General features: G+C 37.5%; 1 protein-coding gene across 1 annotated transcript in view; it reads right to left on the bottom strand.

Moving 5' to 3' along the window:
* The window catches only part of LOC129264690 (F-actin-monooxygenase Mical-like), a 39,851-nt gene extending 14,146 nt beyond the window's left edge, over positions 1 to 25,705 (bottom strand). Inside the window, exons 1-5 of the mRNA XM_064102313.1 lie at positions 25,592 to 25,705; positions 24,325 to 24,558; positions 17,033 to 17,165; positions 6,467 to 6,494; positions 5,809 to 5,928 (exon numbers count right to left, since the gene is read on the bottom strand). Of these exons, the coding sequence (XP_063958383.1) occupies positions 5,809 to 5,928; positions 6,467 to 6,494; positions 17,033 to 17,086 (202 nt within the window). The 5' untranslated portion in view covers positions 17,087 to 17,165; positions 24,325 to 24,558; positions 25,592 to 25,705. The remainder of the gene's footprint in view (positions 1 to 5,808; positions 5,929 to 6,466; positions 6,495 to 17,032; positions 17,166 to 24,324; positions 24,559 to 25,591) is intronic.
* Between the last annotated feature and the right edge of the window lie 488 nt (positions 25,706 to 26,193).

The raw sequence follows: 26,193 nt of genomic DNA, 5'->3' as shown, positions 1-26,193 counted from the left end.
GAACCCAAACCAAACAGCTTACATGTTGATGGATAATTTAAATCAGTTATTGATGACTACCGGTAATTTCTTAATTTTTTAAAATCTAACATCATCATCATTCATACACCATGGTCCATTTGCTGCACATGAACAGGCTTTTATTTTCCCAATAAAAAGTTTGCCACTAATATTCAATCATTTTCAATATATACTGTATGTCATTCAGTGTATTTTTTTAGCATACACTACCAGTCACAATTCTTTGACTCCACTATTACCTGTTTCATACAATAGATTCAGTGGACCGAATCTATTGTTCTCTGGTTGAAACAGGTTATAGTGATTCAAAGAATTGTGACTGGTACTATACTATATACATCATAATATTGCCATATATTTTGTACATTTTTTTCTTTCTTTTTGAATTACCCCAAGCCCTCATCTTATACAATATGTACATAGAGAACTTCTTGTACATGAAACAATTATTTGATAAAGAAAATTATTTGCTTTATTTTGTTATTGTTGACAAGTAAGATACTGATATCATTGGATAAGTGACATTAAGAACTCTTGTTAAATATTTCTTAATAGAATGTAATCAAATACATGTACAATGTAAATATGTAAATCATAAAACCATAAGGGAAAGTTTGATTGGAAACAAACTCATTTGGATATCTAGGGCCCGTTTCATAAAGATTTACAACTGTTGTGACTTTGCCATTATGGCAACTACCATGGCAACCTTGATTCTGATTAGCTGCTGAGCCCTGTTACCACGGTAGTTGCCATTATGGCAAAGTTACAACAGTTGCAAGTCCCTTATGAAACGGGCCCCAGGAGTACATTTACATACATAACACACATTCTGCACCTACGTACAGTGTAATGTATTTGAACATACAATGTACACTGTATAAATGGGATTTATGAACTTCATCATGAAGGAGTGTATAATATCAACTCTGTCACACACTAAAGCAATTGTAAACAACAAGCAAGTCCAAGTTGAAAGCTTATTCCAGATAGCTCTACATAGGATGTTTCGTGGAAATGAGTCAACATCAGCAGTAGATAGCAAAGAGTCATAGAAGAATCTATTACAACAGCAGCCATCATCAGTACAGTGTGGGCACGACCTCATCCATCTTCTTTTCTCAGTAATCATCTGTTTGGAATCTGGATGTGGTCAATGCTCAATTAAAGGAGCTGCTCCGTCACCTGGCAAGGGGTCTGGTATCGGGGCATTGTCATGCAGAAACACGTTCTTGATATCAATTGCCCTGGTTGTGGGATCCACAGATATTGTTTATCAAGAATTATATGTTACAGTGTAGGATGATCCTAAAAAACAATATGATGTATGTATGATTCAATAGTAAATAATTTGATTAGGGGTTTCAGGTAAACACGAGCTAAGATGAGTGACAAGTCAATACACAAATATAGGCAAAAGGCATAGATCTGTGACATTCACAAGACTGTACACGTACGGTATTGGTCAGAATTGATATTAATTGTATTGTATTGTACATCATCTTTATCTATAACATGTACATGTAAATTTTAAAAAAATTTGTCCTGTTGACTCATTCCTGCTTTTACAATACCCTGCAATCAATACAAAATATTGTCAACCAATCACCTAAATCTCATAAAAACATGCTCAGTGCACTATAAAATAAAGAACAAAACCGCCACTTTCTCTTTAACTACATTGAGGTATGAGTGAATGTTTGTCGAAATGTTGACTTGTTATCAATTCAAAAGCATTTTTGATGCAAAATCCATTAGTATTACACACACTGCATGACTTCTTAAACTGTTCTGAGCAACAAATATGATACTCTTCAACCACGTTAGTCAGCAATATACATATTCTACCTACATGTACATCAAAATTCTTGATGGATTCCAGGAATTCCTTCAATTCAGCAATCAAATCAAAGAACTTCAGTCCTCACGTCACAGTAAGACTCAGGGAATCCCATTTCACAAGTTTGACAGGATAATCTTGACTCTATTAGTCATGAGACATTGATAGTACGGCCTGAACAGTAATGCTCTGTCAGATATATGGTAGGACCTAACCAAGGTGTTCACTGGTCTCACCATGTCTTGAAAACTTTTTTTGCTGAGCTCTGTCAAAATTATTTCTCAATTAACATACTTGTAATGTAAAAGTAAGGATTATGAACCAGTGGGTGTTTCATAAAGCTGTTCGTAAGTTAAGAGCAACTTTAAGAACGACTGGTGATCCTTTCTTGTGGTAAATGGTATTAATTGGCGATGTTTTAGCGCGTAAAGGCGACCGCACACCTTGTGATTGGTCTGTGACTCAAATTTGGAATAAAACGTAGTAGAATTTGATGCTGATATTGAGACTTGGAATATCTTACTGTGTAATGTTCGAAATCATTGTACGAATCCCTATGTTCAAATCTGAGACTATGCTAACATCCTTCTTAGAATAAAAGCAAATTTAATATCTAGTCGTAATGACTACATGTAGCAGTCGTACGATTGGCTATGGTTTGAAACTAATTCGGCCTTTACTCTAAAATAAAGGCTTACAATCTTACAAAATGGTTATATTATTATTCTTTCAATTAATTTCAACCTCAAATAAAATGACATGTTCCATTCACATTTTCAGAAAATGGGCAAAATGCGATTTGTTCAAAAATCGGATCACGAACAGTCGTAAGGTGTGCGGTGGCCTTAAGAAAGGATCACCAGTCGTTCTTAAAGTTGCTCTTAACTTACGAACAGCTTTATGAAACGGCTCCCAGGACTGTGAGAGGGTAGTATATTAGATTTTAAACTTCATGTCAGCTGGAAAGAAAATGACTTGTTACATGTGCAAATGGAAAATGGCATTTACTTGAAAACAGTTTTGTTCAGAAATAGTTTTAAAGGTCAAGTCCATCCCAGATAAATGTTGATTTGAATCAATAGAGGAAAATCAAACAAGCACAACGCTGAAAATTTCATCAAAATCGGATATGACATTTTAAAGTTTCACTTATTTTCAAAAAAAAATTATATGCACAACTTGGTAATATGATTTTACTTTTGTTTTTTATTGTTTGAATTACAATATTTAAATTTTTACAGATTTGACAATAATGACCAACTTACTTATGTGTAAAACAAAAAAACAAATGGTAAGAAATTGTAATGTACTTTATTTGAGGCTGATAAATTCAAGCACCAAACTAGTTCAATTTCGTCTGGTAAGAGATCTGTTCATAAAGAGTTAGTATTTCTAAGCAAGCACTTTGCTTAAATATAAGGTATATACTTGGCAATGGAGAAACAAAATGCTCCTCTACTTTATAATGGGTATTTGAAGTCCTCTCTGAACTGCATTGCCTAAGGGTCCTATGGGAAGGGTTGATTGACGTCATGCAATGAAAGGTATGGGATTTAATCACATTTGGGGCAGTTAACCAGACCAATTCACCACACACGGTATGTATGCATGTTTCATTCAGGGAAATGCTGTAAGCTAGATGCTTAAATCCCAGGTTTAATCAAATATAATCGCAATACAGATGTCTGGCATAGGATTAGGTTATCCTCCACCATTACATGATATCACATTCTAAATATATATCATCGGGAATATTGTAGAGTATATGTTGTGAAAGCCTAAGTTCTAGAATTAAAAAGGTAGGTTAAGGAGGACCTATCTCAATGGCTGGAGGTTGGGTGGGGATTGGGTGAATTCCAAACATAAATACATGGAAACACATTTATAGATCTGGAATTTAAATGGATTCATGAAGGATTCACAAATTTCATCTGAAAAGTTATCGGGGTGTTAAGTTTTTTAATTTTATTTTGTGATGTCGCATGACAGCAGATGTCACATGCGTGCAAGTCATGTATTATAAAAATGATTTTACTTGCTTACATATACAGATAGTGCTTAACACGTATTCCTACCAGGTTCCCATTTACCTCACCTGGGTTGAGTGCAGCCCAATATGGATGAGTTTCTTGCAGACTAAGGAAATTTAACACCTGGAGTAGGATTTGAACCAATGACCCTTTGACACTGTTCTCACTACCTTCTTAAAACTAGTTTAGTGGAAACTAGTTTAACGTGTAGTGAGAACGGTCAAAGCGATCTTGGAAGCGATCTTCCAAACCGGTTCAGAAAACCACCTCGCGATGAAGTTTTCAAGATCGCTTTGCCTCGTTAAACTGGTTATAGCGTAAGTGAGGACACAACCATTCTTCGGGAAGCGATCTTCGCACATTTTGAGCGCGCTACTCCACAGACAGGTGTAGAATGCCTACGCTGCGTATCAAATCTCGCGCGAAACGTGTCATCCCACTGAGAGCATTTCCATAGCAACAAAATCGCTGTACGTGAAGTGATTTTGAAAACCACTTTCATGTGACCAAGGGGAACGCTAGCAAAGCGATCTTCCAAACTGGTTTCCTGAATCGGTTTCCAGTAAACCAGTTTTAGAAAGCATAATGAGAACGGTGTCATAATCTATAAATTCCCATTTTTTAATGGTTCATGGTGACTGAAATTGAGGGAGCTGATATCTCTCTCCTTTAATTTTGAATAGGTTCATTACAAACAACAAATGCCTTGGAGTCCCAAGGTCTGTGGACAGATTCAAATTTTCAATCATTAACAATTCAAATGCCATGTCAGCAAGGACAAAATAAATTTGGATATATTTAATGTCAATGCACAGGGACTGCAGTGAACAATTAAGAATGCATTTTCCCCAATGAAAGAAAAAGAAAAATGTGGAGTAACGACCTGGCAAGTATTCCAAAACTTGGCAGAGGTGTTAGGCACAAAAATAGCTCCGGTTGAGTCTCTTGATCATATTACACACGTTTGCATGTGATCTCCATGGTCATACAGCTATTTGACGGTCTTATTTACAAGTGCACTTGGAATGTTACTGCTAGTTGTAAAATGCATGTGACATTTCATCCCTGGCTACCCAAGGCCATCTTTAAAGGGCTAGCTGAATAGCCTTGACTATACAAAGGTTTGTAGGAGTAAGCAACTGCCAATACCCCTTGCCCCTTTGTCTAATTATAACCTCACAATGCCCCTCGCAACATGCACTGAACAAAGTGCAATGAAAGTTTGTTTAAAACAAGGAAGAGATTAAAGAACAATACCAGAACTGTCCAAATTTATTTAAAGATAAACAGACAAAAATCTCTTTCCATCATTGGACAAATTTTCTATTCTCCATCCAAAGTATGATTAGTCCTGAAGCTAATTGGTAAGACAAATGATGCAATTACAGATTTTTTATGGTCATCTTAAGTCATTATGGATGAGAGTTGGTCACTATGAACAAACATTAAAGCCATAATGATTGATTTAGGAAAATATTCCAAAGGTCAACAGAGATTTAAATGGTGGCTTTAACCACTGTATTACACATACGCATACATGTAGGTCATTGTGAAAAACAGCCTCACAATTTAAAAGGGCAAGCTCTATTCCAAAATATCACAAAGGATGATGATCAATTACTATGTGGCGATGAACAATAAAAATCAATATCACATGCGTATTTTGTTCAAAACATTAACCAGAAACCAATCAGAAACACACTTTCATGTTTGCTATCCATTGCTGATCTTTGTATTACCGAGCCCTGGGTCCTGTAAGACAACACTCAGTGACTGATTCTGCAACTGATTTCCATGATTGATCATACATTATGATCAATGCAACCATACATAAAAACTTGTTTGATGAGTGATTGTTAAGCTTTGTTGTACATGCTTTTGTTGTGTCTTCAAGGACAGCATTTAAGGGATACTTACCCTGAAGTTTCTTGAGGACAGCAACTTCCATCTTGAGCACTTGCTTAGGTTGAAGAGCAGATTCCAGCTTGATGGCTACGCACTCATCAAGAACTTGGTCTAGAGCTTCATAGATTTCACCTACACATTGGGATAAAGGTTAATAGAAAAGTTAATTTTAAACATAGATACATGTAGGATGACCCATAAAACCATATTTAGCAATCTAATTTTTTCTGTAGTTAAAATTAAAAACATATCCTTACTTTTAAGACCAATAATTTGAAGTAAGCCTTACATCATTCAAATGTTGTGCACCCAAAAAATACTTTCAACATAGGCCAGGACAAAGTTCTTGTAACATATGGCAAAATTAGATTACATTGATTAGAATTTTCTCATCAATTCAATTCATGATTTCAATTTAATTTTCTTTTAACCATAATGATAATAAAGAAATAATAATTTATGCATGTACAAGCATGGATTTAAAAGTTTTTGGACAAAACTTATGGTCAGGGGAAAAAAAACAAGAGTAATCAAGCAATCTATAAAAACATTTATTTTATTCTACTGCCAAAGAAATTGTACAATTTCTTCCAAAGTACATACAAATAAAACTGTTTACTGAATGTACTAAACTTGGACTAAAATTTGTTGCAATATGAATAATTCTTACCAAAGCCTCCACCACCAATTTTCTTGGTCTGTTAGGAAAGAAAAAAAAGAGAAAATTTGTAAAGATTCACAAATAAACGAGATGAAATATGTGGGAGTATTCATACCGAACAATGGACTGTTTCATATATGGAGTGACTAGAAGGATAAAAGGTGAAAGAGACAAAAAGATGATTTCTGTTTGACCTATATCATGAAGATATTATTACAGACAGGGAATCACATTTCTAAGAGGCTAATCTGAATGCTCATTGACTGTACACTATACAGATGGGTAAAAGGGAAAAGAGACAAAACTTGATTTCTGTTTAACCTAAGCTGATATAGGGCCTTTTCACACATGAATCTTCGTCTTTAGAATCATCGGACCTTTCACACAGAAAATTTGTACCGTAATTTGAGTGACACATATAAACTGGAATTCACCTCCGGAGTAGAATTTGAATTCGTGATTGTGATTAGCATTTGTGATTCTAGTTTGGTTTCACACTTGCTAAATATTCGTCATTAGCCTTATTTTTCACTGGAATCATCATTCAAATTACAATTTTTTGCCATGTGAAAGGGCGGTATAAGGCATTTATGTTTAATTCTCAGGGACAAATCTGAACACTCAATGACTCTACACAGGTAAAAGGTGAAAGAGACAAAAGTTGATTTCTGATTGACCCATATCATAAAGATGCTCACAAACATGGAATCAAGTTTCACGGGGACTAATCTGAATGCTCATTACTGACAGATGAGGTTTGAGAAGTTTGTACTGCTGATAGGGCTAATTGGTCCTTGGAGATATTGTTAGCCATCAAGTGACCTATATATACCTCAGATGCAATCACATGGAGGTAATAGACAATATCCACAGGACCTTAAGACAAATGATACCTCAGGCGTATGTGTTGTTTTACAATCAGGGTATACTGTACAGGTGCCATAAAAATGCCCGGGGGGGGGGGGGGGGGCCACTTCCATTGACGAGTGGATACCATGTGCGACCTTGGGGTCTCGAAAAGCACCCTAAACACGTATTTCCCATATTATGAAAATGCACCCCTTAACAAGTATTGGCGTGTGAAACCCTACCCTTAACAAGTATTGGACACAAAACGATACTCTTGGCAAGTATTCCCTGAATTGAACCCCTAAACAAGTATAGCGGTATTTAAATTGTTATGCCACGGACGATGTCGGTTTTATCTATACATCATTGGGTTTAGCATGTTTAGTACAGCCCGGCCACCTCCCCACACCTCGTGCAAACCTACTCTAAACACGTAGTGTTGACACTTGGGGCAAAAAGAACATCCTATATAAAACATTTTAGTCTTAATTTTTTATACCCTCGCAAATTTGACCCTAAACACGTGGTTTTCCTATCGAAAATAGATACCTTTTTCATTATTTTAGTGTTTTGGACGCCCTTATTACGTTACGTACGTAAAGTGCCCTATCTTGAAAAAGACATCCTTTTTACGTGTTTTTTTTGGTCGCGCATGGTATCCACTCGTCAATGTAAGTGGCCCCCCCGGGTAAAAATGCTTTCTGTGCATCATACACAAAACAAATATGTATTCTGTAATCTCAAATCGATGATGGCAAGATGCATGTATTTGGCCCTGTTAGAGCAACCAGCAAGAAAAAAAAAATTGAAATTCATTCATAGTGATGTCAATGCTCACTTTATAAAGATAAAACAGTCATACAATTAGGAAAGTAATGTCACTGCTAACTGATTTTTGACATTTCATCATAAATTTATAACAAAATTAAAGTGATTTGATCAATATGGTCATTTAAGGTCTACCAGTATGATCATAGCTCATGCTATAGCCAGAGTTAGCAATGCAACATAAAACTCAGAGTTAATATCTGCGCCCCGTCTTACAAAGAGTTGCGATTGATCCGATCAATCACAACTATGGACGGCCAGCAACGTCAACATCTAAAATGCAAATTTGTTCAAAATATTTTCTAGATTATGCAAGCCTATCCCAGTTGCAAGAAGTATGCAAATGAAAGAGCAGATCTAATAACCTTTGTGTCTTACTACATAAAAAAGGAAAGAAAAAAAATAATAAAAACTACCTTGTATCATCCATGTTGTGCATACATGCTTGTAGCTCTTTTCAAACATGGAGGATGGAAGAAAACAACCCAAACTTTATAAAAACATCACATTATTTTTTATTTCCTGTACGTCCAATATCAGTTGATAATATTTTCAGTGTAATGGTTGTTTTCATTTCCTCATGCTTTTCAATATGTTTTGAAAGTGGCTTGACCTTCGATGTACTTATCGTTTGTTTTAGAGATGTGAAATAAATGAATTTGAATTTGAAATCGGAATTTGCTAAAAATTGTTCCTTCCCTTAAAAGGGACATTGTTTGAATCCAAATCAATTGAAGTTCTTTCCACCATAAATTGCAAGGTATTGTAAGGTTCAAATTGATGGTTGCCATCAATTTGTTAACTCTTCACACTTCACACTTGTTCTGTTCCTCAGACCTCTTGGGAGTCTGCTAATTTTGTTTATTTATAATACCTAACTGGAAATCTTCTCACACATATCAATATTACAGCATGAATCCATGTTGATAGAAAGCTTAAAGTGCTTTTATACCCATCCGATCATAACAAATACCTGGTATACTATACATGTAATATCCCTGAAAGATATTAGGGAGGCCTATTTTTGAAGGGTACAAGAATTTGAGAATCCTGCAAGGTTATGTGGGATTCTTTAATAGTTGTGTGAAGGCAAATTACGTGAACTTCTGATGTGAGGCGAGAAGAATGCCAGTCTTGTTGCTAGCTCATAGTTTTCTCTGCTTCAGGAAGGTGTGAATAAATAATAAAAAAGGTATTTTAATGCATGGAGAAGTTTTGTGAAGGTACCGTGACCAAAGTGGTAAAAAAAGGTGCCTGGTAACAAACATTAATCTTGGATTCAAAACCTGGAGGTACCGTGGCCATGTGGTCTAAGGTGCCTGGTAAGAAACATGAAAGTCTCGGATTCAAAACCTGGAGGTACCGTGGCCATGTGGTCTAAGGTGCCTGGTAAGAAACATGAAAGTCATGGATTCAAAACCTGGAGGTACCTTGGCCATGTGGTCTAAGGTGCCTGGTAAGAAACATGAAAGTCATGGATTCAAAACCTGGAGGTACCTTGGCCATGTGGTCTAAGGTGCCTGGTAACAAACATGCAAGTCTGGGATTCAAAACCTGGAGGTACCGTGACCATGTGGTTTGAGGTGCCTGGTAAGAAACATGAAAGTCTCGGATTCAAAACCTGGAGGCACCGTGACCATGTGGTCTGAGGTGCCTGGTAAGAAACATGAAAGTCTGGGATTCAAAACCTGGAGGCACCGTGACCATGTGGTCTGAGGTGCCTGGTAAGAAACATGAAAGTCTCTGATTCAAAACCTGGAGGTTCCGTGGCCATGTGGTCTAAGGTGCCTGGTAAGAAACGTGAAAGTCTTGGATTCAAAACCTGGAGGCACCGTGGCCATGTGGTCTAAGGGGCCTGGTAAGAAACATGAAAGTCATGGATTCAAAACCTGGAGGTACCTTGGCCATGTGGTCTAAGGTGCCTGGTAAGAAACGTGAAAGTCATGGATTCAAAACCTGGAGGTACCGTGGCCATGTGGTCTAAGGTGCCTGGTAAGAAACATGAAAGTCATGGATTCAAAACCTGGAGGTACCTTGGCCATGTGGTCTAAGGTGCCTGGTAACAAACATGCAAGTCTGGGATTCAAAACCTGGAGGTACCGTGACCATGTGGTTTGAGGTGCCTGGTAAGAAACATGAAAGTCTCTGATTCAAAACCTGGAGGCACCGTGACCATGTGGTCTGAGGTGCCTGGTAAGAAACATGAAAGTCTCTGATTCAAAACCTGGAGGTTCCGTGGCCATGTGGTCTAAGGTGCCTGGTAAGAAACGTGAAAGTCTTGGATTCAAAACCTGGAGGCACCGTGGCCATGTAGTCTAAGGGGCCTGGTAAGAAACATGAAAGTCATGGATTCAAAACCTGGAGGTACCTTGGCCATGTGGTCTAAGGTGCCTGGTAACAAACATGCAAGTCTGGGATTCAAAACCTGGAGGTACCGTGGCCATGTGGTCTCAGGTGCCTGGAAAGAAACATGAAAGTCTCGGATTCAAAACCTGGAGGTACCGTGGCCATGTGGTATAAGGTGCCTGGTAACAAACATGCAAGTCTGGGATTCAAAACCTGGAGGTACCGTTGCCATGTGGGCTAAGGTGCCTGGTAAGAAACATGAAAGTCTCTGATTCAAAACCTGGAGGCACCGTGACCATGTGGTCTGAGGTGCCTGGTAAGAAACATGAAAGTCCCGGATTCAAAACCTGGAGGCACCGTGACCATGTGGTTTGAGGTGCCTGGTAAGAAACATGAAAGTCTCGGATTCAAAACCTGGAGGCACCGTGACCATGTGGTCTGAGGTGCCTGGTAAGAAACATGAAAGTCTCTGATTCAAAACCTGGAGGTTCCGTGGCCATGTGGTCTAAGGTGCCTGGTAAGAAACGTGAAAGTCTTGGATTCAAAACCTGGAGGCACCGTGGCCATGTGGTCTCAGGTGCCTGGAAAGAAACATGAAAGTCTCGGATTCAAAACCTGGAGGTACCGTGGCCATGTGGTATAAGGTGCCTGGTAACAAACATGCAAGTCTGGGATTCAAAACCTGGAGGTACCGTTGCCATGTGGGCTAAGGTGCCTGGTAAGAAACATGAAAGTCTCTGATTCAAAACCTGGAGGCACCGTGACCATGTGGTCTGAGGTGCCTGGTAAGAAACATGAAAGTCTCGGATTCAAAACCTGGAGGCACCGTGACCATGTGGTTTGAGGTGCCTGGTAAGAAACATGAAAGTCTCGGATTCAAAACCTGGAGGCACCGTGACCATGTGGTCTGAGGTGCCTGGTAAGAAACATGAAAGTCTCTGATTCAAAACCTGGAGGTTCCGTGGCCATGTGGTCTTAGGTGCCTGGTAAGAAACGTGAAAGTCTTGGATTCAAAACCTGGAGGCACCATGGCCATGTGGTCTAAGGTGCCTGGCAACAAACATGAAAGTCTCGGATTCAAAACCTGGAGGCACTGTGGCCATGTGGTCTAAGGTGCCTGGTAAGAAACATGAAAGTCTCGGATTCAAAACCTGGAGGCACTGTGGCCATGTGGTCTAAGGTGCCTGGTAAGAAACATGAAAGTCTCGGATTCAAAACCTGGAGGCACTGTGGCCATCTGGTCTAAGGTGCCTGGTAAGAAACATGAAAGTCTCCGATTCAAAACCTGGAGGCACTGTGGCCATCTGGTCTAAGGTGCCTGGTAAGAAACATGAAAGTCTCGGATTAAAAACCTGAAGGTACCGTGGCCATGTGGTCTAAGGTGCCTGGTAAAAAACATGAAAGTCTCGGATTAAAAACCTGGAGGCACCGTGGCCATGTGGTCTAAAGTGCCCGGCAACAAACATGCAAGCCTGGGAATCAAAACCTGGCTACAGTACTTTGTTCTTGAGCATGATATTTTATCTTTATATCAAGCTCTTTCATGTCTTTCGGATGGCAATGTTTGACATCGTTCCCAGACTGAAATAGATTCATATCTGAATTACTTGTAAAGTCCCAAAACACACATACTTGTATAATTGAGGGGTGTGAATACAGTCATATGTAGACTGGTCATTGGTAAAGGTCTAAGGTGACTAGGAACCTTGCAGGAGAAGGGTAGAGTGCGTAGGATAGTTCAATTGAAATCCAAGACCAATCCTAATCTGATTGCTAAACAAGCTGCTCACGTCTATCGCTCTCCACACAACATATCATATTCTAATGAGTCATTCCATTAGTATATAAGCCATATGTTTCATAGCGGCCTGCTGCAACAAACACATGCAGACTCTATCTTAAAAACATTTTTTTAGATGTTCTGTATTAAAGTGTAAGCCTATACTGTCCAAAAGTTTCAATTTCAGCTATTATGAAATGCAATACAATGTTTACAATATTATATGATTCAAATTTTAATACAAGCTTTTTCTTTCAAATATTTCAATAAATGCTTTTTTTTGTTCCAAACATTTCTCCTATCATAATTTATGTAGGTCTGTTGTACTTACAGTTTTAAATGAAAAGGGCCTAAATGTATATTGTCTATGAACATTCAACATGCACTTGGTAAATTTCCATCAAACAAACACAAGACCATTTGTCATAGCAATGTATGTGAACTGTTTCATTTTGAAAGGCAAGGGGACATTCTATTCCAGTTCAATGCTAAATGGAATGCTAGTGTATTATTGTGGGCCAGACGTGCACTACTGCTGAGTCGATAATGAGTGACATTTGTTGATCCTTCGCAGATATATCTGACAATTTTAAAGGGTGTTCTGCTTTCTACAGTGCAGAATCTGATAAATATTCAATACAATGTCTGAAGAGATCATGAAATAAGTTCAATTGAAATAAAAGGATTTTAAATGCATATAGAGCTACATTGTACATGTAAGTTAATAAACGGTAGAAATATTGCCAAGCAGTTTCAGAAAAAAGCTTGTATCCCACAATATAATTCAGAATTCAGATAATAGCTTTAATGAAGATATCTATAATTCATGAAATAAATCAAGGTATTTTATTCCAAAATCAGAAATGCCATGATTTTCCCATCTTTATCAATAATTCATTCATTATTTTGTAAGCATAAATTATGTAGGATGTACATAATATATTGCATTTTGAGGTCTACAGAAAACTTGGACATTCCCGTTGCTTACCGTGCATGAGTGTATATTAAATAATCCACTCCCAACTCACTGGTAAGCCATGTACAGTACAACTAAAAGGACACCAAATCATTCAACTTTCACAACAAGTACCCATTTTAGATGACCACTTGACCTTTAAACAATACACACAGCTACCAATACGTTCAAGAAATGAGCACCTAACTTCATGCATTGGTGAATACTGAAGACTAAGAGACAACGATCAGGAATGTGTTCTTACAAAATAATGTAATATCCATCTCAGGGAATTTGTATGACTCAGTACTTTGGCTAGTTTAGAAATGTCCTTTCTTATTAAGGACATAATAAATCAGAAGCCTGGTTACACTGTACATGAACTCACTCTTATATAAAGAGAACTTGATAACTGCTCTATATAGATAGTTGTGCTTAAATTATTTCAAAACATGTTTCCTTTTTTTTAAATCAAAGTAATGCAATGGACTGCAGTGGTATTTCAAGAGACTTGAAGTACATGTTTACTGAACTTTTCACCTTTTCCTACCTACATGGTTTGCTAATTTATATGCTTTTCACACTGCACTTTTTGTCCTAAATTGGTGGGGCTAAGGGGGGGTCTTAGCCCCACCAATTTCCCGGGGTTAAGCTTAGCCCACTTCGTTTGCACACTATGTTTATAGCAAAGTGGGCTAGCACGGTAAATATTATGGTACTATCTGGCCCTGCAAAAAAGCAGGGTTAGCCGGCATATTGCGGTGCTAGCACCACAATTGCGGTGCTTAGAGATGCAGTGTGAATCGAAACCAGGCTAAGGAAAAGTTGGGCTAAGCATTAGCCAATCACAGAAGTCGAAATTGCACGTTAATCGCGCTCTGTATGGTAAAATCATCAATATTAATGAGCTGTGTGATTGCCCGGGGTTAAGGCGATAACCCCGGCTAAGCAAATAGTATGGGGTTAAGAAAGACAGTGTGAATCGAAAAAAAGATAGTATGGGGTTAAGGATAGTCTGGGGTTAAGGAAATACAGTGTGAAAAGCATAATAGAGTACTACAGTTTATGATATGCAGCATAACTTCTGACTGCAATGCATGGCTTCTCACTTGTATCAGGAGATATTGTTCAACTTCAATCACGAAACCATTAAGAGCCATTAACCGTTCTGCTTCATTGCCTTCCCCATTAATACTACAAGTACACACATATATATATATATCCACTTCACAGTTCACTATGACATTTGAAATAAAAGCTAACAATGATAATGCATACCAACATGTTGAGCTCCACTTTGGAAATAATAATAATAAAAAAATCTTTAAAATTCCCTACATGTAGATCAGTATTCTTAACTAATGCACTACAGTGCATAAAAAAAGTTTATCAAGAGGGGTAGATCAGTTAACTATAATCATGAAATGAAAACATAATTAGACACTTCTAGAAATAACATGGGCTCAAATCAGGTGATGATATTTGGATAGAATGCCTATCATAATCTCTTTTTAATCATTTTGTGCAGTCATTACAGTTTGTATGGATTTGACTTTTACCATTTCTAACCGATCCATAACACATAAGCCTAGTTGTGGACGACACTTGAAGTAGTCCTAATTTTTTACAACTGGGGCCGGTTGCAGAGAGTTGCGATCAAATGCAACTAAAAAAATCTTGCACAACTTAATTTTCAGCCAATGAAGCACCCGTATTCGGGACTTGTGCTCAGTGGCGGACCGTGACCCGGAGGAGACAAAGCATTGGAGGGGCACTGTATTGTTTGTGAACAATGCTGTGCCCCTCCAATGCTTTGTCTCATCCGGGTCACGGTCCGCCACTGCTTGTGCTTGATATTTTTACTTGCACTTAAACGCAACTCTTTCTCCAACAGGCCCCTGGACTTGTAAATCAAGACTCGAAATTATATCGAGCCGAAATCCTTTACTTCACCCATGTTAATCTCCTAATCCTTTTAAGCATAGAAAGGAAACAAATTAAATCTCTTCTTCAAGACTGATCCTGGATTAAGACTTTATTTCAATTTTGGCAGGGTATGAAGCATGTTATCAAGTCAAAGACCTACCTAGCAACATCTAATCAGTCTCAAGGGAAGTAAATAAACAAAATTACTAGGAGGGATCTTCACATCCAAGGGAAATCTGTGACTATCATGGAACTGTGCACAACAAAATACATGAAGTGTATGGAGTTTGAAGTTCTAAATTTCCATAATTCAAGTAGATCAAATACATGTAGTATATATATTATGTGGAGTATATTTCATGTCCTTCTAGTGTTTTTGTTGGTAGTTCAGTTGACTAATTGCAGAGAGAGAACAATATGTGCAGAGAGAGCACAATATCAAAAGCAGAATAATTTCAAGTGTTTTTTGGTGCAATTAAGTCTCTCATACCCATCTCCTACCTAGCTCAAGATATTGGCTTGCCCAAATGTACTTACTAGGGCTGTCTTCACCAGCCCAAGTTTTCAAATTAGCGCGCTATTTCTGATCCTGCGAATTATCCCGATCTGAACAATCTCGAGATTATTTGTAATGGAGACGCAATTATCGCGCTACATGTAGTTCGCTGGAATAATCTCGAGATTGCAATCCCAAGTCAACTTGGGACTATCCCGCTAATTTGCAGGTGCAGACGCACTCGGGATTATTTATTCACCGCGTCAGACCATAATGCATCGATGCCTCGCTAGAGCAGGAATCGCTCTTCTTGCGATGCTGGTGACGGGGTTTCTTGAATCTCGAGATTAATCGCAAAGAGGGCCGATCGGGCTAAAATCTCGAGATTGAGCAAACTTGGGCTGGTGCAGCACCGCCTAATAAGACTTCAGTCAACTATATAGAAAAAACATGATATTTAGGTGATGGTGCAAGTTACTGCTGTGTATGGTCTTGTACCCACCATCATCACCATCACCTTGATCATCATCACCACTACCACCACCATCTATATCACCGTCATTCACTAGCACCATAAACACCACCACCATCAACGTAATCAACATTATCATCACCATCAACATTGATAACCATCTAATTCCAATCATCATCATGATCATTGAATTGAATTGGTTTGGTTTATTGAAAACAATATCAAATATTGAAAATGATATCAAACAGGCAGCTCGCAGGATGAAAATGTTCAATTAAGAAGCAAAAATCAACAGAGATAGTATAATTATACAATGGGGAGAGATAAATCATAAGTTGAATTAGCATCGATAAAATGCCAAATGCGATTGATAGAAATAATAAATTGATTTTCTACTATTAGGTTTGAATGAAATTAGGTTAGGGCTAAATGAACAACAATGAACAAAAGCAGAAATGAGGTTTAGTTGGAGCATCACCATCATCATCATCATCATCATCACCCTCATCACCATCATCACCATCATCACCAATTCACCATCATCATCATCACCATCACCATCATCATCATCATTATCATTATCACCGTCAGCACCATCATTACCATCATCACCATCATCATCGTCATCATCATGGCCTGATGGTTCTGTCTCTGTCCTTACAATCAGATGGTCGCAGGTTCGAATCCCAAATTTCTAGAGCAATAGATTTATCCACACTGTGCTACAATCAACCCAGTTGAGGTAAATGAAGACCCGGCAGGATTTCTTCCATGAAATGCTTTCACAGCTATAAAGACTGCAGGGCTAAAATAATAATATCCTAGTCCTCATTGAAGTGAATAGGGACATTATATGATCAATAATATGATAAACTTACAAGAACTGTCTATCATTTGTTTTAATTGTAATTGATGATACTTACAACTTTCCATCGATCTTTAACGATGGCCCCTGGATGCAGCAGGTCCTCCGCCATGGCGACCGCTGCTTGGTATCCAGGTGATGGTGGGAGTTACTGCTACGTATGGTCTTCTGCCCACTGCTCTTTCAGCATCCTACCAAACATAGAAAGACAAATAAAATATGAACAGAAATTTAATATAATCGAAAAATAGATAAGAACAGACAAAGAAGAAAAAAAAGAGAGTTCATCAAAAGAGAGTGGGTTTTGTGTTTCCTTCAAATTCTAATCCTGAACCTTTTTCACAAACAAAAGTATGTATTTGTAAATGATCAAAGTACTGAAAGTAGCAAAAGAGAAAGTGTCAAGAGATCTGCAACACAGCAGAAAACAAATGTCAATGTTGGTTTTGTTGGTTTTTTACCCATGAGATACTAAATAATTTATGAAAACATCTTACATGTATATAACAAGTCGAAGTATTTTATGTCAGAATGATAAAAGCTGTCACGGGTAATAAAAACACACACGTACAAATGTACTTTCTCATACCTACATGTACAGTATATGTACCCAACAGATTACATAGTTATTTAGAAACTGTATTTTCAATATTACAGCAACTTTGCAACACTCACCTGACATCCTATATCAAATAAATGGATTAAACTAATTTTCCCCTACATGTACATGTACAACATGTAATTCCCAACCTGACATAAATGTAAAAAGCTATAGGGTAAACAATGGACTAATTACCCATCGTCTTGTCTGGCAAGAATTCATGAAGGGAATTCTAGAGTGAGGTTAGGTGAGGTGTCGTTTATCAGTTATGACGTCCACTAATCCAAAGAGACAACACATGCTCATCTTTAATTTGAACCTTGATTAAAATTGATGCAGCCGAGAAGTGACTGTACTGGCCAATGAACCTTGCTGCTTCATATGATTACGACCTTCCAAATCAATACCAAATGAGAAACTGGCTTTTAAACTGTATGGTAACTTTTTAAAGAATTTGATTATTCTGATTCCCCAAAAGTTGCTAAATGTTTACTGATATAGCACCTCGCAGAGAAAGTAAACAAAACTATAACTAAAATGTACAAGCAGTTCATTCATAAACCTTGCCACTATATGCAATTTCCAAAGTCAGTAAACCTTGTTAAAGTCAAAGTCATATACATGTAAGATGCATAACCACCCACGTCTTTGTGATTTTTTTTTTAACCGGATTTAATCAAATACAAAATAATTGTTCTATTTATTTATCAAATTTCTCTTCGGTCAAACCATACATGTATTCTTCCTCGAGATGGTCAAACAGATTTCAATGGTCCAAAAAGATACATGTATGGCTTTGAAAGAGTTTCTAAATGTATGATATGTTGAATAATAATTCCTATGTTGCCATGGAAATATTCTTTTACAACTAGTTTCTACTTTAAAAAAGGGAGGAGAAATATGATTTTTTTTTTCAATGACAGCCTGACTGCTATTAATGCAGAGTGACCTTGCAGTATTTAATTTAATTCCTGGTTACCCATACACCTCCAGTACTACCCTAATCCTGAAGGTGATAATTGAGTACCAGCTTTGACTGTCATTTTATTTAATCATCTTTCACTTCAGACTCTTGCTTAATTAACGTAATTGGATGAAATGTAAAAATAGAACAGTGATATGATATCCTTTACTGCAATGCTGTCTACACATTGGTCTATAGTGCACATCATTATTTTGTAATTACGTTGCTTTGATTTTCTTTGGTTTGAAGAGATTTAATAGAGCTTATGTGAAACCATCCAGGACATTGTTTTCACAGCTCTTTGGTACAGGCATGCATAGAATTTAGGGCCATATGTCTTCCATCGAGGCTGTGGACATGGCAGACATGTAAACAAGATGGGGGGCGCAACATTTGTGTCACAAAATAGACACAGTCTGTTCAGATTGATAGCCTGTCAAAACAATTGCAAAAATACATATTGCTCTGTTGGGTTAGGCTCATTAAGGGTTTGTTAGTACTGGATAATATTCAGTATGCACAGACAGTGTAGGCAATCAGTAAAAATTCCACAAATCATAAAGTTTACAAACTTTACATGTAAGGCATGTACATAGGCCTACTTCTTTACATTTACATGTAGCTGTAGGCTATTTATGACTAGATCTACATATATATAATGTACATGTATGATTTAAGTGAGAGTCACATGACTCAAGTATTAAACATAAACATTTAAAATGGACATGAAATGAAAAACACTGTAACTTTTTCGACACACATTTTACATGTAGACCTTATCTTATGACCATGATTATTATTTCTCTTAAATAATTAAGAATATATACTTTTTCATTTTAAAAATTGGGTATTTTCACAAATGTTGGTACTTGGTAGGCAGAAGGACTTTCCTGTATACAGTCCACTGTCGGACCCTACACATTGTTGGACTTGTGATTTGAATAAGATAATAATAAATATGAGGTATTCCATATTTGTAAAATGTTTATAAGGAAGTGCATAGACATACATGTCTATCTAATTAATGTTTACAAATTTTTACCTATGACTTTCATGATATAGATTACAGTTATCAGGTTCTTTGTGGCTGAAAATTGTGAGGTACAATTACACTGTAGGCCTACACTGTTACAAAGGGGTTGGTTTCTCTGACAATCACTTTGGGGGAGAAGATACCAAGATGATGCTGTCTATATCATCCCAGTACAGATATCTAAAAGCCTGGTATCACATCATATCAGTGGGTTGTCTAGCACAGATGTCTACATCAATCAGTATCACCTAGATACATCTCCATCTCCCCCATCATACATTCTCTCAATTCCCTCTCATTACTCTCATCCCTTCTTACTCCTCTTTGAAGTTTCAGCTCATATATTTGTGTCCAATCCAATGCCTACATGTAGCACATAACCACTGATAAAATTCGCATCCTGGATACAACGTACAATACGTATCAGTAGATGTACAAATAAATGTAATTTGTGAGTTGGGGAAAAGCTTTTGATATCACAAGGTACGATGAAGAATAAATTCCAAGGTCATTTGGGAAAGCATTTTGTAAGCTCTGTGTGCATCATGGTAGTGAGCACTGTAGTATCAGCACGTGCAAACCCAACCCATACCATCCCTTATAATCCAATGATTTGTAGCCCGGACCCACTGACCGTCGGATTTGAACCCGCGGATTGAATCACATAATCGAGGTCTACCATGTGCACTCACTCAATCATGTTCACCTTGACGCACGTGATATCCCCACACTCACATAAGGGAATATTCCAACTAAGCTAGAGTGAATTTACATCCAAACTCGCTTATTTAATCAATATTCTAGAGTTCTGGGGCCTGGGTTGACATTCTCTTCTTATCTATGGTGCCGGTCTGCGGGTTGGAGAATGAACTCGGCCCGACCTGTAAACCCATCATCAGGGGGATACCGGCATGTTAGCAACGGGTTCGGTTTACAACACTCTATACAGTAGCGAATAGGCATGAGTACGATACGGTGAAAGAAAGAGACACTCTATTCAATGAGGTTGCGCCTCGTTGAATAGAGCATATTTTTTCACCTTGTGCGAAATCTAGCACCATTGCATGAATAAGAATATTCGCTATTCGTCTTGCACAAATACAATGCTTCAGAAATTAGCTTAAAAAAACTAACAATAATCATTTTTTTCCTACGTTAATCTATGAAAATAAGAAAGAATTATTGAAAGCGAAAAGCAAAATCCCCCAAACGCTCATCTGATCAGCAGCAGCAAAGCGCATTTGAGCCCTACGCGTAGTGCATGTGCACTTACTATTTGAATTTAGAGAGCAGGGGCCGTGGAAGCGTAAAAATTACCATATGATTGTGATTTTTTGCATGGTCAGCCCCCCCACTTTGAAAACCGTTTCGCGGCACCTGGAGTGTTGTTCGCTTAGTTGGTAACGCGTCTGCCCGTCGAACCAAAGATCGTGGGTTCGAGTCCACCCAGGGCAGATGACTGAAGCCAGTGCATTGTATGTAAAAGTCTCTCCCATGTTTCATACATGCAGGCTGTTACAATGGAAAACACTCAGTCCCTCGGATAGGATGTTAATGGAGAACCCACTGCACTATTCATATAAAGAGTAGGGGGAAACCCTGGTGTAGTGGTCCACCTGCACTCCCCCAATCAGTTATATAAGGAGGAGAGACTTGCGGGTCATAGTGGTTCAGTTTGCTTTTCGCCTCCCAGGCACAGGTGACGCCCCCCAAAAAATAATAACAATAAATAATTCTAATTATTATAGTGACATCACCTTGTTTCTGACGATGCAACGGTACATAATGAGTGTTACATTTTGGACGCTACGTGTGCAACGGTACAAATGTATGTCATTCAGCCTCCCATTTGCTTGAGTACAACAAGCTTTTGTAGGCGTACAATACTGTAAGTGCTGTATTTCAGAATATGACTTTTAAAAAAATTACGAATGTAGGCCTACATATAAAATACATTTGTAAATAACAAAATTTGTTCAATAGCTCCTTATCTAGTCAATATCCTACTTAAGGGTGAATGAGTGGGGAGCATAAACACATTCAGCTCATAAAATACCCGTAATAAGTTACTCCTACATGTAGCATAGACAAACATTTTTCAGAAAAATGACAAAAGTGAAAAGTAAAGGACTGAAATTACAGAGGAGCAAATTTGGTTGATTCTGTAATATTATAAATCAATCATTCGCAAGAGATAAAGTACGGGTAGTCCTATGTTTTACAAGTATGAGCAGATGTTCCTACATGTAGGTGTTCCAATGAGCAAAGTGCTGTTAAATGAGATCTTCAGAAATAAATTGGACAGAGTAGAAAGATCTACATCTAATGACAAAACAGTGAAGAGTGACAATTGAATAGTGCACAAAAATAGAGAGAAAACCCATGTGATAGAAAGAGCAAAACGAGAGGGCCTCCAACAGGGATTCACATAGCTGGCATGCCAAACGGCTGTGTTGTCTTATCCTGATAGTACATCTGCTCTTGGTATACTGTCTGACTGTGATTACTAGATAGGACATGATATACATGTACATGTACTAAACTGCTCACCATTTACATAGTAGATATATTTAAATCCAACACTACAGGTACTTGAACAAAATTACTTTGTAATTTCATTATCAATTCATTTGATAGAAAGGAGTTTTTTTCTCCACAACACACAGTGCATTCAAGAGACAAAATCACAGAAGACCTAAATTAAAAATGCCAAAAATTAGTGACAAAGATTAGCTGGGAGGTCTTTGTCGAAAATTAGGGAACCGGAATAGCAGTTTCGTCATCAGTTTCGGAGCTGACAAAAAATTGCAAATATGTCGTTTTTCCTGAGCCCAGGACAAAACTGCTGTTTTGATTCACCAATTATCAATGACTTCTTGGTTATAAATGCTTTATCATGGAGAGCATTTGACAATATATTTTCTATACATGTCCTTTAATCTGCTGTGCATTCGAGGAGCAAAAACTCCCTAACACGGCTTCTCTAAGCCTCAAACATACCTGTACATGTAGGTCTTCTTGATGTTATTGTAATCAAACTGTAGTTGTAGCTGAAAAACACTGGTAAATAATCATGTTTATTTTTAGAAGCATAACGATTGTTTGTCAATTGACATACCTTTTACATGTACATATTTTCAAGGCTGGGAATAATTCCTTAAAAAATGGCAGGTCGACAACAAAGACCTTAAAATATATATTTAAAAAATATTTATGTATTTAAAGAGCATCCATCCATTCCTTGAACCTTAATGACACATGTGTCTATCATTGAAATTTGTTCTGGGCCAATAAATTCATGCAAAAAAATTGAAATATCCAGATGATTCCCATTGCTCTATTATACATTATACATACATGTAGTAATATGTAGTCATAACTTCAGACCTAGACAACGAATAAGGTGGTTGATATTCATATAATTGGTGAAATTGAACTTTTTATAGTTTTTTTAGTAGTCAACAACAAAAAAAATCACTGGCGGTCACTCACTGGTAAAACAAATATGTAATGACTCAGCCCTTATAACACTAATCAGTTTATAGTATTTACTGACAATCACCACTGGTAAAGGTGATAGCTTTTCTCATCACCTGAAATCAAGAGGTAACTATTTTATATGCTTTACAGTTTACATTCTTCTATAAAACAAGAGCCAAATGTGAATTTCTCTACAAGAAGGAATTTGGATAAAGAAAATCAAGGTTTCCCTCTTATAAAATTAATAGCAGATGCTTGTCTTACTGCATGTAGGCCTAGATGTATTGTAAACCACTATTTGTCACTGTATGTGATGGGGAAAGATGGATAAAAAAGAATGAGTGGTAATGAACTCCCATTTCAATTATATATTCAAAATAATTCATATGTTGTTACTCTGTGAGCTGAAGTGATTAGCAAAACACAAAAGGCCCGAATTCACAAAGGTGGTTTTTAAAACCATCGGTTGAACCCATGGTTTATGCAGATTTCCTACGGTATAAATTACGCTTATTTACCGCGTATATCAAAAAAATGTCCAATGCTGATGCACACTTTTGTCAGATTGCGCTAAATTGACGCCTGTTGCCATGGTTATCCATGCTATTTTATTCATGAGTCCACTGTTATAAATTAATGAGTCCACTCTTCACTGCACGACAAAAGCGCGCATCAGCATTGGACATTTTCAAATATGCTGTAAAATAGCATATATTTTTCAGGAAATATGCATAAACCATGAGTTCAACCAATGGTTTTAAAAACCACTTTGTGAATTTGGGCCAAAACGTTCCATTATCAAGAGTAATGATTATGAAGAAACTACAGTTTATCCTGTGCACATGATTGACTTTAAATAGACGGTATATAGACCAAACTTATAGAAAGACTGTATGTGAAATATAATCATAACTCCTGGTATATTTGTAATGAACCATCTCTGAGCATGGAGCTCTGATTCAGCACAGCAGTGATGTGTGGACTGGTGGTATAGCAGTCCATGGATCCAAAATCAATTTGTTTCTTTTTTTTTCTTCCATATGTATATATTTCAGGTTTAGGACTTGGCTTAGGCTGAGGGAAACTTTCACATTTTGTTTTTATTTTGAAATATTTAAATGGTGAAAAAATACAAGTACATGTATGAAGCTTATACATATGTACACTAGAGATGCACACAGTTGCGGAATGTCTCATCAGCAATCAAACTTATTTTGATTCACAGAAAAATAAATCATGCCTGAACAATAAAAATATATATATATGCTGTACCTTATTACACGCTGTTGATCAAGATGAGATTAACACTGTAGACTAATGAATCCTGGTTAACTTTGATGGTATGATAGCATATAAAATCCAATATTATATCCCTATTATTCCTCAAAAGTAAGCGGAGACTAATACATGTAACACAAAAAGGTGATGACATTCACAAACATTGACTTCTCTATTTCCAATGATGTCTTCCAAAGATAACAAGTGGAATGCCTCTGGCCGTCTCACCTGCATCACGCGATTCAATATAGCAGCAGTGCTGATTTTGAAAACTACTATAACTCGCACAAGATGTTCAGTGATACTTGGTTACTCTTATTTCCACGTTTTATGAACTAGACCAATACACTTATAGAGATATGATGGCAATTCAACAAATACCCCCAACGTGGCCAAAGTTCTTTGACCTTACATGACCTTTGACCTTGATCATGTGACCTGAAACTCGCACAGGATGTTCAGTGATACTTGATTACTATTATGTCCAAGTTTTATGAACTAGACCAACACACTTTCAAATTTATGGCTGTAATTCAACAAATACCCCAATTTGGCCAAAGTTCATTGACCCTAAATGACCTTTGACCTTGATCATGTGACCTAAAACTTGCACAGGATGTTCAGTCATACTTGATTACTATTATGTCCAAGTTTCATGAATCAGATCCATAAACTTTCAAAGTTATGATGGTAATTCAACAGATACCCCCAATTCGGCCAAAGTTCATTGACCCTAAATGACCTTTGACCTTGGTCATGTGACGTGAAACTCATGCAGGATGTTCAGTGATACTTGATTAACCTTATGTATAAGTTTCATGAACTAGGTCCATATATTTTCTAAGTTATGATGACATTTCAAGAACTTAACCTTAGGTTAAGATTTTGATGTTGATTCCCCCAACATGGTCTAAGTACATTGACCCTAAATGACCTTTGACCTTGGTCATGTGACATGAAACTCAGGCAGGATGTTCAGTAATACTTGATTAACCTTATGGCCAAGTTTCATGAACTAGGTCCATATACTTTCTAAGTTATGCTGTCATTTCAAAAACTTAACCTCAGGTTAAGATTTGGTGTTGACGCCGCCGCCGCCGTCGCCGCCGCCGTCGCCGTCGCCGCCGCCGTCGCCGTCGCCGTCGGAAAAGCGGCGCCTATAGTCTCACTCTGCTATGCAGGTGAGACAAAAATAGATTCTTGATTCTTCTTTAATACTTTCAAACACAGACTCAAGAAGAAGGGAGTAGACAATATTTACAACTAGCTACATGTAGATGAGGGTGTTAGTACTGGACTATTTGATGGTGAAGCTAACGGGATGAGATGTCTCCTTGGTCTGTTATCTACTGAGAAGTGATGTGTGCAGTAATGTAAGAACCAGGGTATGTCGACCCGACCTATACAGCCTTCCAGCTAGATAGCCCATGATGACAGGCACAGACTATCTACTTCACTTCACTGTATCAGTGCTCTCTTTTGCGTCTATGCCATTTAAATAACCTTGGTCTTTATCTTGAGTCATACATTGTAGGCTTGCCTTTAGGTAGGATTATGTTCCTATGTGTTACATATGAAGCTGTAACACATCAAAGTGACGATGCAGTGTACACAACTTGTTCAAGGTGCAATGCAGTGACAACATATGAAAATGTTAGTAAATTTTTCAATGAGAAACATCTAAAAAAAGAAACACCTAGAACTGATCTACACAAAATGCATAACTCTGTTTTGTTACATGATCACGTGCACTATTGCCCATACCCTTGCAAAAAAAAATATCTTATCTTCTACAACAGACCACCATTGTGCTGATGTAAAGTATTTGTCTTGTCAGATATATGTTAAAAAAAAAGATAAAAA

This window comes from Lytechinus pictus, chromosome 7 (assembly GCF_037042905.1).
Source record: "Lytechinus pictus isolate F3 Inbred chromosome 7, Lp3.0, whole genome shotgun sequence".
Taxonomy (NCBI): Eukaryota; Metazoa; Echinodermata; class Echinoidea; order Temnopleuroida; family Toxopneustidae; genus Lytechinus; species Lytechinus pictus.
The sequence above is the reverse complement of the archived record's forward strand: the minus strand, read 5'-3'. Positions and strand labels throughout refer to the sequence as shown.